Below are 15,002 nucleotides of genomic sequence, written 5' to 3'. Positions count from 1 at the left end.
TTCAAACGTCAAACACCGATTCTTTGTTATCTTATTTTCATGCATATACACCTGTCAAATCTATGCCACGGAATAGAAAATGAAAAAATCATTCAATTCAGTTACTGTGAAAAACTTTAAACTGACATCAATCACGATTCCACTGCATTGCAAGAAGTTAGTCAGTCATTCTTCTATAAAAAAATATGAAAGAGCCCACAAGTCCACAACAAGGTCACATAGAAAGCTAAATGGGAGTTGAACTTTTCAAGTCAGACAAATTCACTGTATTGAAAATTAAGAAACTTATTTGCATTTTTACATATAAACTCAAAAGTGAGCTGTGTTTTTAACTTGCGGTGTTTCTAAAAGGCATTTATTACAAAATTAGAACAAAAAATTCGAAAATGAAGGAAATGTTGGTCACATACTTAAAACAGCAAATTGCACTTATAGATTAACGTTCCCCGAACAAGTTTTTTGGTGTTTCAACTTCAGGAATGTCCGTCTTGCGTTTCAAAACTCCTTTCCTTGCAAACTTTTTGTTTCTCAATAAATCGCGCGTTATTAGCTTACGGCTCGGACACTTCTCGCTCTTCGATTTCGTCTTCATCTTCGATAGAAGACACAGTGGCAGAAGAGAATTTACCCTGAACAAATAATCATAATCATATCAATCAATCAACTAATAAGTTAACTTAACCTACTATCTTAAATACCATATCCTTGTTCTGTTTTGTTACGAGTGTCTTCTGTGGTTGTTTTTTAGCACCTTACAGCTGCACATGATGCATTCAACACGTTTCTTAACTTCCTTCACCTGACTCTCTGAAGCAGAAATTATAATAAGTTATATTGCTGTTTGGGTTTTGCTTGTGGTATAGTTGACGGCCACACCTAAGTTAAACTGAGATGACATTGATACTCGATTTAACAGTTTAACAATTAACTTACTTGCTACAAAATCATTTATGCTGTTTTCAATGACTTCTTCACATCTAATGTAAACCATCTCATCAGGACCACAGTTTGTTTTGTTCACCTGTTTGGAAATTGGAACCAATAATGACACAAGAGCCATTCCTTTTTCTCAGTGGCAATTTATCTAACAGGGAATCTAAACAAAAAATTGATTTTTAATGAATACTAGAAAGATGCTAGCTCCATGGAAACTACGTAAAATTAATGTAAACTAACCAAACAAACAGTAATAGGATTCGAGAGGTTTTCCTTCGTGATCTTTTGTGTCTGAAACAACAATACTTCTTGAGACCACTTTTGGCATTTGGCATTTTCAACTGTAAATTTGATTCAAACGAAAAACTAGAGAATATTTTATTTATGTGCTCCGTACTTCACAGTTTCACTTTCACATTTCACTTGTGATGAACCAGAGATAAGGAGATGGCTCACCCTGTAAAAGTTCAGCCGTGATAGTCAGCGCTCCAAGCGGATACACCAAATTTGTCCACAGAAATAGCAGACGAAAAGCCTAGCAGACGACAAACCTGGCAGACGACAAGCCTGGCAGACGACAGGTCATAGACCATCAGTTAATAGAAAATGCATAGAGTTTACAATATCGGCTTTTAAAAAACAAATTCACAATTCTTGTTTTATGAAATTGGAAAGCAAAATTCTATTTCTTGACATTATACATTCACAAAAATGAAATTCACATTACTTTTTTAATGAATGCAAAAGGGGGACTAAGTACCACTCAAGTTCTTCATTATCAAACGATATTGGGGGAAAGGGATTCATAGGAAGGGCCATCATTTTGGCAAAGATTTGAGATGGACGCAATTCAAAAGTCTCGTCACTTAACTTCCCCCCCAGAAATGTATGAAATTTAGAAGAGACATACGGTGTTATGAATGCATTCCGAAGGGTAACAAATTTTTTGGCTTTGATACATACATCGCCTTGATTAACAACAATATCAATGCAGACGTAGACCATTTCATCGTTTGCAAGAATCACATTATTAGGGAAAAGATTAGTCAGGACGAAATCAGCAAATACAAGTCTTTTAGGCCATCGCTCTCCTTTTCGTAAAAAAGCAAGGGGAAATCTGGAATTTACATTAAATTTTTTATTTGCAATGGCGAGTTGCATTTGATTAGTTAGTATTGTTCCACATTCCGTAGTAGGGAGTTGGTATTTGTTTTTTTCAATACACCTATTTCGAATTTGTTCGGCCTGGCGATTACCACTACGCAAACAGTTGCGAAAAAATCGTTGAAAACTTTCAAACGGGAAAGCGCTGATGGTCTCCATTCCGCATTAATATTTTTTAACGTCCTCCCACACGTGAGTCACTTGATGGCTTACAAACCGACAAGTTATGCCAAGTTCCGTAAGCCCAACCGAGTATTGTTCAAAAACTTTTTTAGCTTCCAACAAATTTGACTGATATACTGGATTTTTATCGAAAGGACTCAAAAGTAACATTCCATATTGTAAAAGCATTATATGCTGAAGATCGTGATCTTCAAGAATCCCCTTAAACAGTGGATACAACAGATAATAGAGTATGTTGCGCTTCACGTGGACTTTATAACTTTTTCAAGTTGAAAGCTTTCCAATATATCTGTCAAATTCTTCTGGGCGACACGCGTGAAAGAACTTAATTCTTTTATCGGCTTCAGCAATTTTAGTTGTGCTAAGTTTACCCTCCCCCGACACAAACACAAAACCCTCGAGTCGACGCCCAAAAGCTCCCTCAATTACAGTGTGCATCGGATCAATAATAAAGCAAGTTACCATACGACAATTAATTTCTTTAAAGGGACTAACATCAGTAGGATCTTTTAAGTGATCGTCTTCAGAAAATTGATTTACGTAATATGTCCAAAAGTCATCATCAGTTCTACTTTTCGCGTTAACATTTCGAAACAAAATGGTGTGGTTTATCATTTCCCCTCTTTGAATGCAGCGATCACATGCCCAGTAACCAGAATGACCCTTAGTTCTTTTTAAATAAGACCGCATAGGACCGTTTGCAATCACAAAGCGAAGTGACACAGTAAAATCTCGACTATGAATGCAGTTTAGAGTCGGTGACAAGAGAATTAATTCACTAATGAGATTGCTAAGAAAACTGTTGATGTCGGCTGGTTTTCCAACGCCCACATAAAACCCAATCACAAAAACGGAGGTGTCTAACAGGATTTTGGTACCATCATCGCTTGAAGCTGAGGATTTGATAGAAACTAGCTTCCCTAGTATAGGAGTAATAGTAGCAGCTTGTTTGTCCTCATTCAGCTTCGCTTCATCAATATTGATATCCATTTCGTAATGAGGCACATTTATTTCAGCTTCGGGTGTAGTAAAGTCACCTCGTAGGACCAGTTTTGCCTGCTCAATTTGAAATGTTGTGTCAAGGGCTTCAATCTAATTAAACAAATTATAGTTTTATCATTTAGGCTAGGCTGAAACATCAAAGATTGCAGTAAATTTTCTTACTCTTGCACGCATGCTTTTTGATAACAGATTTGAATTTTTCTGATAGACGTCGAAGAACTTCACAAGATCTGTGGCTCGATTAATCAGTCCCACAGAGATACCATTTATGGCATTCTCTACACCAAAGTGGACATATTTCCCACTATCAATTGGAATGGCTGGAGGCAGTTTGTTTTTTAATTGCTTATTTCTCGAAGTAGGCCAGTCGTTGCCGTCAATCTTCATCAATTCCTTTCCCGTGCTAGGTAGTAATGCGTAGGTCGGGTTAGGCTCGTACAACTTTAGCAAAGTTAATAGGTACGTCATGTCGCTTTGTTTTTGACTAGTAAAAGCAGCCCAATGCCGTAGTAACTTTATAAAAGAAATTGAATGACGCAAGTCTTCATTTTCTGCAAAAGAAGATGTTTCATTTGTAAACTTCATTTTATAACACCCAATCCGTGACTCAGAGATTAATTACTTAGTTATATTGTTATATTGTTGTTATTATACAACAACCCAAAGACAACACTCTGCCCTTTAACAACATGCTGTGTTTTTTCTCCGCTAGGTGGCCGGGAGAATGAAGGCCCATCACAACAAACTATACTAGCTAGAAATCGTAGTTTGTTTCATTGAATTTTCTGAAAGATTTAAAAAAAAATGGTGAAATTTAAAAAAAATACGATGCTTAGTTGCGATTTCCCAAAAAATGAGACCCTCTAAAACCCCAAAATTTGGCCTCATTGAGTCACGAATTGGGTTTTAAAGCAATTCTTTTTACCCTTTAAATTAAAGTTATAAGATGTTTGTGTATCACAGGCAATATCGTGGACGTTATTTTGGTGCAAATTATTGGCTTCCTCATCATCTATCTGTAAACATTTACGGATTAGCCCTTGAATTTGTTCACGTTATTTAGAACGTATCTATACCAGTTCATGATGGAGCACTTCGGATTCAATGGCTGGATGGTTCAGTGGCAGTGGCTTTAAACTAAATTTAGATATTAAATCTGTTGAATTCTGTAGGTATCCCCAAATGTCATTGCTGGGTACCCCATCCTGGCACCAACCCTCAAGTATTTTTGCAGCTTTATAGCGTAGCCGAGAAGCGTATTGAGGTTTAAGTTGATCAAGTGTCCGTTTTCTATTCCTGAGACACTTGTAATAGCCACTTGATGTCAGAACACTTTCTACTTCGCTATTTGTTATTATTTGTTGCAAGGCAACAGGTGCACTTTTGGGAGGCATAGCTATTGAACACAGCCGTAATCTGTGTAACACAAATAAAGATGGCGTGGTTCCTCTCAGAGATATACAAGACTCATCATCATACGAATTGGTTGGTTTCAGATTTAGTACTTCCAGACAAACCTTAACATGGATTCCAGATACTTTCTTTACCTCACTGTTAAGTGGCAGGATTGGCACACTAGTGGATGACAGGGGACCCATTTTCATTGACAGAGATCCCACTGTGTTCACCCATGTTTTGAATTATCTTCATACAAAAGAAATCCATTTGACTGAAGGAATTGGAATGAGAGGACTTTTGCATGAAGCTGAGTTCTATGGAATCACTCCACTCACTCAACAGTTGAAATTAGTTCAAGAACTGGAGCATTCTTCTTGTGGCGATGTACTTTACTATGAATGCCTGAATCCACCAAGTAGGCTAAGTTGTCAAAATTTTCACCAAGCTTATCAAGTTTAAACAACATTAAATTTATTTTAATAGGTGTCCCATTTCCAGTTATAAGAACTAATGAAGATGGAGAAGCTAATCTTGCAGGTGATGGATTGGAACAACAACAACAGAATTGTAATACACCAAGACAATCTACCTTAGATCTCAGCAGAACATTGGTGCCCCCAAGGGTCAGCAGTAGTTCAAGAAATGGCCATGTTGTGATGAACAGGTTTATCAGCTTAGAATTTGCAACAAATCTCACTCTAATATTTGTGGTTTTATCTTATGACTTAGGACGCATTCCCGTTCGTCATCCCTTGATTTACGATTGAACTCTTTACGGAGACAAGAGGGTGGAATAGGAGCCGGTTCCCACAATCATTTGGCAGCGTGGTTCGGAGGTTTGCATGGTAAATTTTGAAAATCCAAGTCTGGAGTATGCCTCAGTGTAAATGTATAATTTCTCTGAAATTTAGTTCGCTCTTCCATCGATCCTCTACGAGTAAATCTCATCAAAGCTCATCACAAATGGATCTTGATTGCCTACGCTCATATGATCACTTGCCACAAGTAACCCATCAGAAATCCTGGCGTTTTTCTTATCAGAAGTTTTTAATGACGTCGGATTAATTTAGATGTAAAGGTGCTGGAGGTTGGCATCTTGTTTTTACCAGCCCTTGGATGGATAATCAAATTGACCGGGTGGCCTTAAATGCGCGGATGACAAGAAGTGGGGGTCAAAATCAGGCACCCAATTCCTCGTCCAATTCCTTCGAAACTGAAATGGTCGCTTTGGCTTCAGGGACCACCATCCGACTATTGGCGATCGCCGATGATGGACAGCGGAATGATATAGGTAATTCAGCTAAAACAGATCTCATTTATCTTGCATGTACTGTTATTTAGTTTAACATGTATGATTTGTATTTGCATATTAGGAACCTTCAACATACACGTCTTGGTAGAATCTCTATTTTTCATTGATAGCCAAGTAGTGGCTCTTTCTCGCCCACCTGTCGGCAAAATTGGAGTTTGGCATTCCATGACTCGGCATTGGCAAATCCAGGACGTCACCCCAGTTTCATCGTACGATACAGCTGGGTCTTTACTTCTTCTAGGATGCTGCAACGGGTCTATATGTTTCATAGGTAAAACGGTTCCGTTATCACCATAATAATATGGTATGAAGCAGTCACGTATCATTCTAACTAATGTATTGTTATAGACGTGCAAAAATTCCCACTGAGAATGAAGGATAATGATCTTGTAACTGAGTTGTATCGCAACCCAATGCCAGAGGCCATCACTTCCATCTCAGTTTATCTGACTCCTAAAACGAGTACAATATTGACGATTTGATTTTTCGTTTGATTGTACATGTTATATCACATTCCAATGTATTACAGATCACATAGGCATGTTCGGCAGTTGGATTCAAATCGCCTACGAAACTAGTTCAGGAGCTATGAGAATGATAGTACAGTATCCCGAAACAGTGGGTCATGGACCTCAACTCTTTCAGACTTTCATCATACACCGTTCGCCTATCAATAAAGTAGAATAATTTTGAATTGTCAAATTAAACAAAAAATCGTGTCTTGTAACAAATTTACTTTTTTAATTAGGTCAGGCTTTCTGAGAAATACTTCGTCTCCGTCTGTAGCGAGTATAACCACGTCCGGACATGGAGCGTCACTCGATTCAGAGGAATGATTTCCACTCAACCCGGATCCACCCTGGAGCAGCACAACATGCTACTCTTGGTAAAGAATTGAAATTGTTTCTAGGGGGGGGGGAATCCATTTTTTGTGAAAACCGGCCTTAATTTTCATTTTAGTTAGAAGAAAACACCACGGCCTTTATGTATAGTAATTGTAGTACAAACGAAAAATTACTAAGTTCAGAAGTTTTAAGTCAGAAAATTTTAGCTTAACAAGAAGTGTTAAATAGTATGTCAGTTTAACACAAAGAGAAAACGGTTCATTTAAAGAAGTTATGTTGAATGTATATTATGTATGAGCCTGTAGCGAAGCGAGGGATGGGATTAATCCCATCCCATCCATTATACATTCCTTGATCGATATATTTCGCGGGAATAGACCTGTATAATGATTGGCGCTTTCATTGTTACGCTTTATAATCGATTGTTGAAGCGAGGTATTTATTCTTATTGCAATTAAGAGCACATGATTGAAGCCATTTGCTTTGGTGAACTGAACAGACAAACATGCCTATGCCGAGAATTTTGCATAGGGTAAGTTTTACTTGTTACATAAGTTAGTGCTGCAACTAGTTTTTAAGCTTAAGTGTACATAGCCCTGTTAGTGTTTCTTGCCTATATTCAAACAATTTTAAGCTATTATGTGTCTGACCTTGTCTCTTCGTTTCTTGCATTTTGCTTTGTTTCTTAGTACGGTAGCTCTTTCAACAAAGGGGAATTCCAAGGGATTTATCCTTCCTTGGGTTCGGAACCTGGTCCTATCAATTATCCCCTCCTGTTTCAAGTGGTCTCAAGTCAGCAGCCTGACTATCTTGTCAATCCAACTGAGCTGCTTTACATGATCCCGGAGAACTGGATGGACAATCGTTGCCAATTCTTCTTGTACCCGCTACCTGATTTCACCGTTCTGGGACTGCCACCATGGAGTTGGGGTCTGATCAATTACAAACGACGGCGCTATCCAGAACAAAAATTTGTGGAATACGATATTATGGACATCATCACTGAAAACGGTCCCGGTAAGAGATTTTGTTTGAGTCATTGGTTCTTAAATTCGAGCTTAAATTGTGTTTTCTTTCTGAAAACTTTATCTTTTAGTGTCTTTTGAGGAAGCCCAGCAACAGCTCAATGAAATAAATTTAAGTCTAGCTTCATCAGGAACATCAGGGGTGTTGCCTAGTTCGGAATCTCAAATCAATTTTGAAACTCAAGATCTGTTTCGTGAGGACCCTGGTAATTTTGCTAATTGTTAATTAAATATTTTAACACTAATTAAAATGCTTGTTGACTTAATAATTCTTTTTAGATCTGGCCAATTCATATCATAGCATCCTGGATATATCACAGTCACGTTCCTCAGCCTCATTTGTGACTAGTTCCCCCAACATCTCTAAAAAGTCAAGCTCGAGAAAACAAACATCTGGTAGCACTCGATTTCCGACGGTTGCAAAGAGACCCATTACGTCAACATCCGCGACTCGGAGTAACAAACGAAATCCAAGCAGCTCATCACCATCACAGGGTCTCAATAATGAAACCATGGTGTCTATTACAGCAATTACCAGGACCCCCACTGAAGGAAAAAGCTCACCAGCCCAAGTGCAGCCTGGTTCCAGTAGCAGATCTAACACACGTCACAGTCCACCTTTACAAGGGGCAAGGGTCAGTAAAGAGAAAGCAACGGCCATTTTGTCTGTTAGAACCGAGTCTCCCGTTGCCAACCAAATCCCACTGGCCGTAGTAGTAGAAAAAGATGTTTGCACTGACAAAGTTGAATGGAGAAAAGAAATGTTGCGACAGACTATGGTAACACATGCTCTCCTTAGAGATTTGATCCCCCAAAAGCGACTTATTTCAAAAGTGCTGCAAACATTCTTGACACGGTTCACTCAAAAAGTAGAAAAGGAAGTTAAGTTGCCCCTTAATCTATTTGAGGAAATTGAAGCGTTAAATACTGCTCTATTGGATATGGAACTCAGCGTAAGCCTCGTAAGTTTTTGTCGGTCTTCCTTTCCATATCCTTTTTTATATTTTTTAATTTTTCGTTAGTGTGCAATCCAAATTGATAAGTTACGTTTGTTGAAAACGGAACTTCTGATTTGCAAATCACTTTTTGTCTCTCTTCTTTCTGCCCAACTGCCCCACAAAATCCAATGGAAAAAACGAGGACAAGACCGACGTCCTGGATTTGGACATTTAACCAATTTCGTCGCCGTATTTGGACGTAGTAGATAAATAACTTATTTTAGATATATTCAATTAATAATCTAAAACCTTTTTTTTTGCAGTTGTGGTCATGGCCATTTTGGAAACTCATAAGAAGCAAACAAACATCAGCAAGATTATTACAGCAGTGCAAACTGCGCGTAGGTTCCACGCAGCTCAATACCAGAAATACCTGAATACCGACGACGAAGCAAATGACGAAGATGTCGGTGGCGAAGGTGAACGCCCAATGGTTGATGTGCAGACTATATCAGAAATTGAATCACGAGTGAATCAGATTCTAAAATTTCTGGAAGTGTATTCTGACACACAAGCCTAATTTAAAATTGCAATTTGCCTGAATGTTGAATTAATGTTTGTCGTTAAAGCAGTGACATCGTGTTTAGTTTTCATTCCTTAACAAATAAATTCAGCAAATGGTTTTCTGTTTATATTTGTTTATCTAAATTCTTATTGAATAGAAAACAGCTTTCTCTATTCATTTAAATATATAAGGTTGGGTAAGGAAATGGTAAATTGAAAATCTGGCCAGATGACTTCCATTTAAAATACAGTCGCAGATTAAATGCATTTTAAATTCATTTTTGAACACAAATATCCTTTTGAAAAAAATGCACCAATATCTAACTCATAAACGGCCATTTGGCGTAAAGATAGCGTTTTCGGCGCACATTAATCGATTTTATGAACACTTAAGAAACGCATTCATCCACAAAAAATTGCAATTTGAATGGTTTTCAACTGCATTGTTGATCGCAAAAATTCTTCACGGGCAGAATCAAATATACTTGTATTCAATGTGAATACACTGTGATATTATGAGTTTACACTTCTACATGTAAACAGAATCAAATATACTTGTATTCAATGTGAATACACTGTGATATTATGAGTTTATATTTCTACATGTAAACAGAATCAAATATATTTGTATTCAATGGTAATACCCTGTAATCCTAGGAGTTTATAATTCAACATGTAAACAGAATCAAATATACTTGTATTTATAGTAAATACACTGTGATATTTTTAGTTTATACTTATACATGTAAACAGAATCCAATATACTTGTATTCAATGTGAATACACTGTGATATCATGACTTTTTACTTCTATATGTTAACATGATGAAATATATTTGGATGCAATGTGAATACACTGTGATATTATGAGTTTATACTTCTACATGTAAACAGAATAAATATTCTTGTATTCAACGTGAATACTCTGTGAAATTTTGAGTTTACACTGCTATATGTAAACAGAATCAAATATACTTGTATTCAATATGAATACACTGTGATATTATTAGTTTATATTTCTACGGGTAAACAGAATCAAATATAGGGGAGAGCGTGGTTGAACCGGACAAAATTTGTTTTTTCGATGTAGCTCACGGACAGAAGATTTTTTTGGGGATTTTTAAACGCCAAAACGTAGCTTGACATGTAGTAAGTCTTCTGTATTTTTTCAAAAATTTTTGAAATCAGGTTGACATTCTACGGGAGTTTTTATTTTTTGAAAAAAATCTGAATTACCGACGGGTGAGGGGTAATCCCCGACAACGGTTGTTTTTTTCCGGACAGGTACAGTATCCTGCACAAAAAGGTGAACACAGATTTGATACTGATAAAAATAATTTTGTGTTTCCATATGCTACCCGATTACCCGACCCGATAGTGACAATATCGAGTAATGGAAAGACTCTATTTTGTATTGCAAAAATAGTTTTACTTAGCCGGGGGGTAGGGGAGTCTACCGATGAAACAGTCTACACTTTTTTCCAGACATTTAATACCTAGGCAAAAAAAAGGTGTCTGGACTAACATTTCCCAACCCCCCTTATGATGATTTTGCGCCAAAACTGCCCTACCTCTCCTTAAAAAGGTAAACTATTAATATTTTCTACCCACACATGGCTTTTTCAAAAGAAATCGGTGTTCACCTTTTTTTGCAGGATACTGTACTTAAATCAGTGAAAAGAATGCAAAGATGTTAATACTTAAGTGAGAAATGTTAAATAGGCACATAAAAAGAGAAAATCTTTATTTTTTAGAAAAAATATTGGAAAATTGAAATAAAAAAATGAAAGAAATCAAAAGAAAAACATTCAAAACAAATTTTAGAGAGACAATTTTTTTACTTGTTTAATATTGCGACCAGAACTAGTTTTATTTGGTTGATTTGAGCATGCTGTTTGGCTAAACTCATTAGAAGACTCATTTGGTTTTCCTCGACAAGCCTTTCTCCGCTTCGGCAAATTCGATGCTTGTTTATGCTGCGCTGTTTTGCTTATGACGAGATGATTAGTCGCGCTCTTTTCAGGAGTTTGAGTGAGAATATGAGATTGACCACCATTTCTTTTTCTTTTTTTCACGTGGTCAGCTTGTGTTGCCTTTGGATATGGCCGAACCTGTTGAGGCGCAACTGTCGGTTCCACTGACGGAACTGGTTGCTACTGTTCAATTAAAGCGGGAAATTCTGCCCGAGATGGTGTTGCGGATTGAGTGGTGGAAGTAGAACCAGATGTTGTGGCTTCAATATAGCCCTCTTGTTTAATTTAAAATAATGAGTTAGTAAACTAAAAAAATAAAAAAAAAACTTGCCTGGTTGGCGGTCAGTTATAAATGCGGGCAAAAAATCCTGTTCCGTAAAGATGTTGCGATTAAATGGATGAATTCCGGCTTTGGCAATTCCTGAACAAATGTTGCTGGGAGTTATTTTTTGCAGGTAAGGATCCCTAGTTAACTCTGCGATCTCTTGAATAGAGATTCTTTGTCACGGATGGGTCTGCAGCCAATCGTTGAAACTTTGTTTCAATGCTGACTTGAAAGGCCTAAAGACACCAACATCAAGCGGCTGCAACCGATGAGAGCAATGCGGCGGGAATGAGAGCATCACAATTCCATTCTCCTTGGCGAAAGAAATCACGGCTGGGTCCAAATGGCTGCTATGATTGTCTAATAGCAACAAGTGCAGATTCGATTTTGATGGAGCGGCAAATTTGACAAAATGTTGCAGGGCTTTAAAAAACGTTTCACCATTCACCCATCCCGATGGATGGGCTAAACCAAGACAGCCTGGAGGTCCGGAACTCATTTTGGAATGAATTTTACCCGAGGAAAGACAAAAATGGGTGGATTCTGTGTTCCACTTGCACAAATAAACACCAACATCGTGGTATTAACTGCTCTCTCATGTGAAACGGTCTGTTGAACCTGTTTAAGACCCTTTGTCCCAATCACATTTGGTGGTTTGAGGACGGTTGAAATGCCCATCTCATCGACGTTCCATACTTGATGAGGCAGGAAATTGTATTTCGCCAAAAGAGAAGCAACAGATTTAAAAAAGCCTGCACTACCGGAAAATTAAAACTGCTCGACCTGGCTTGACTAGTTTGTTCCGGTGACCTAATCGAAAGCCTTTGATGATGTTTCAGAAAGGCAGTTAACCAGTCCCGCGAAGCTTGTTCCTTCTTACTCCAATTTTCAGGAACTGAGACGTTGTTGGCCACGGCATATTTGAAAGCCAGCTTTTAAAGTTCTGTCGTCGTAAGTCCATGGCTCATCAGCGAGCAGGTTTTTAAATATTTTACAAGATCAGACTCCAGTTTTTTAGACAAGACTTGATGAGAGGACTCTGTCCGCTTAATCTGCTCGGGAATTGATTCGCTGCCACGGAATTTTTTAACGTAATCAAACAAAGAAGATTTTTTTAAATTATTTAAGTCTGTTGCAACGTGAATCGACGTCCGTTCTTTTAAAACCGCATCAAGCGCAGCCCTTAATGATTTTTCGTCGGGCGGCACATTTGCAGTTTTGCGCTGATAAGTTCTTGGCATAGTGACCTAAAAAACAAATATGAATAAGAACATAAAAACAATCTTCATGGACGGATGTAAATTAGGTTAATAAAAATGGCTCACCAGAGAAGAAGTTGACAGATTGGCAGCTGAGGAACGAATGATGTAAGCTTGCTTCTGCATTTTATTTATATAAGAGACTCAAGGGCACAGATTTCGTAAGCACAAAAATTGACATAAGCCAGCGATCATTTTCTTTTGACGTCGGCGTCAAGATTTGCCGCTAATCATAAACCGCAGACAACCGCTCTGGGCTAACAAGCGCTGGTCGCGCAGCCTCGCCTGTCCGGTTTCACCCCATCCACCCTCGTCCGGACTAACCCACATGGGGGTCCTCCGCCTCAAAACTCGTTAAAAAAAAACGGCTGAATAGATTATAATTTTTTTTGCGGCAGCAAATTCGCGTTTGAATAAAGAATAAACGCTGAAAGTTTTTGCTAAACAATATGAGCAAGTCTTTCCGTAATCCAAAAAAGCGAAACTTTTTTTTTTAATAATTTTCATGGATTTTAAAAAGAGTTATTAAACTTGTCCGGACAAACCCGCGTACGGTTCAACCCCGCTCTCCCCTAATTGTATTCAATGTGAATACCCTGTGATATTATGAATTTACACTTCTACATGTAAAGAGAATAAAATATACTTGAATTCAATGTGACTACACTGTGATATTATTAGTTCATATTTCTACAAGTAAACAAAATCAAAAATAATTTTATTCTGTGTGAATACCCTGTGATATTATGAGTTTATACTTTTAAATGTTAACAGAATCAAATTCATACTTCAATCATACTTAAATTCAATGTGAATACACTGTGATATTATGAGTTTACACTTCGACAAGTAAACAGAATCAAATATACTTGTAATCAAAGTGAATAGCCTGTGATACGATGAGTTTTTACTTCTATATGTAAACAGGATAAAATATACTTGTACTCAATGTGAATACACTGTTATATTATGAGTTTATACTTCCACATGCAAACAGCATCAAATATACAAATTTTCAATGTGAATTGACTGTGATATTATGAGTTAACACTTCTACATATAAACAGAATTGAATATACTTGTTTTCAATGATAATACACTGTTATACCATGAGTTTTTACTTCTATATGTAAACAAGATCAATTATACTTGTATTCGATGTGAATACACTGTAATATTATGAGTTTATACTTCTACATGTAACCTGAATCACATATACTTGTATTCAATGTGAATACACTGTGATATTATGAATTTAAACTTCTACTTGTAAACAGAATCAAATATACTTGTATTCAATGTGAATACACAGTGTTATTATTAGTTTATATTTCTAAATGTAAAAAGAATCAAATATACTTGTATTCAATGTGAATACACTGTGATATTATGAGTTTATAATTCTACATGTAACCAGAATCAAATATACTTGTATTCAATGTGAACACACTATGATATTATGACTTTACACTTCTACATGTAAACAGAATCAAATATACTTTTATTCTATGTGAATACATAATGATATTATTAGTTTATATTCCTACATGTAAACAGAATAAAATATACTTGTATTCAATGTGAACACACTGTGATATTATGAGTTTATACTTCTACATGTAAACAGAATCAAATATACTTGTATTCAATGTGAATACAGTCTGATATTATGAGTTTACACTTCGACAAGTAAACATAATCAAATATACTTGTATTCAATGTAAATACACTGTGATACCATGACTTTTTACTTCTACATGTAAACAGGATAAAATATACTTGAATATGAATACACTGTTATATATGAGTTTGTACTTCCACATGCAAACAGAATCAAATATACAAATTTTCAATGTGAATTGACTGTGATATTATGAGTTATCACTTCTACATGTAAACAGAATTGAATATACTTGTTTTCAATGATAATACATTGTTATACCAGGAGTTTTTACTTCTATATGTAAACAAGATCAAATATAGTTGTATTTGATGTGAATACGCTGAGATATTATGAGTTTATACTTCTAAATGTAAGCAGAATCAAATATACTTTTATTCAAAGGGAATATACAGTAA

At 36.6% G+C, this 15,002-nt stretch overlaps 1 protein-coding gene, 1 long non-coding RNA gene and 1 other non-coding gene across 3 annotated transcripts; 1 reads left to right on the top strand and 2 right to left on the bottom strand.

Moving 5' to 3' along the window:
- Positions 1-417: 417 nt before the first annotated feature.
- Positions 418-1,330, bottom strand: LOC123474127. Its single transcript, XR_006648768.1, has 3 exons — positions 934-1,330; positions 687-876; positions 418-629 (listed from the first exon to the last, which is right to left on the bottom strand). It is a non-coding gene; the product is annotated as an uncharacterized LOC123474127 (long non-coding RNA).
- A 274-nt stretch (positions 1,331-1,604) lies between these two features.
- LOC116918454 lies at positions 1,605-4,257 on the bottom strand. The gene is made up of 3 exons (XR_006648730.1): positions 4,211-4,257; positions 3,448-3,836; positions 1,605-3,375 (listed from the first exon to the last, which is right to left on the bottom strand). It is a non-coding gene; the product is annotated as an uncharacterized LOC116918454 (transcript).
- LOC123474526 (BTB/POZ domain-containing protein KCTD3-like) lies at positions 4,232-6,945 on the top strand. Its single transcript, XM_045176734.1, has 12 exons — positions 4,232-4,303; positions 4,349-4,400; positions 4,458-4,549; positions 4,654-5,098; positions 5,167-5,347; positions 5,413-5,528; positions 5,595-5,688; positions 5,754-5,974; positions 6,057-6,266; positions 6,344-6,457; positions 6,525-6,673; positions 6,744-6,945. Exons 1-12 carry the CDS (start codon positions 4,232-4,234, stop codon positions 6,891-6,893), a joined length of 1,896 nt encoding a protein of 631 aa, XP_045032669.1. The 3' UTR covers positions 6,894-6,945.
- The last annotated feature ends 8,057 nt before the right edge of the window (positions 6,946-15,002 follow it).

Source organism: Daphnia magna, linkage group LG7, assembly GCF_020631705.1.
Source record: "Daphnia magna isolate NIES linkage group LG7, ASM2063170v1.1, whole genome shotgun sequence".
Taxonomy (NCBI): Eukaryota; Metazoa; Arthropoda; class Branchiopoda; order Diplostraca; family Daphniidae; genus Daphnia; species Daphnia magna.
This window is presented reverse-complemented; position numbering and strand designations above follow the sequence as displayed.

Coding starts and splice junctions, on each gene's coding strand:
- LOC123474526 (XM_045176734.1), top strand. CDS start 4,232: ATGTTTGTGTATCACAGGCAATATCGTGGACGTTATTTTGGTGCAAAT. Junction 4,550..4,653: donor TAGCCGAGAAGCGTATTGAG/GTTTAAGTTGAT, acceptor ATTTGTTGCAAG/GCAACAGGTGCACTTTTGGG. Junction 5,348..5,412: donor GGCCATGTTGTGATGAACAG/GTTTATCAGCTT, acceptor CTTATGACTTAG/GACGCATTCCCGTTCGTCAT.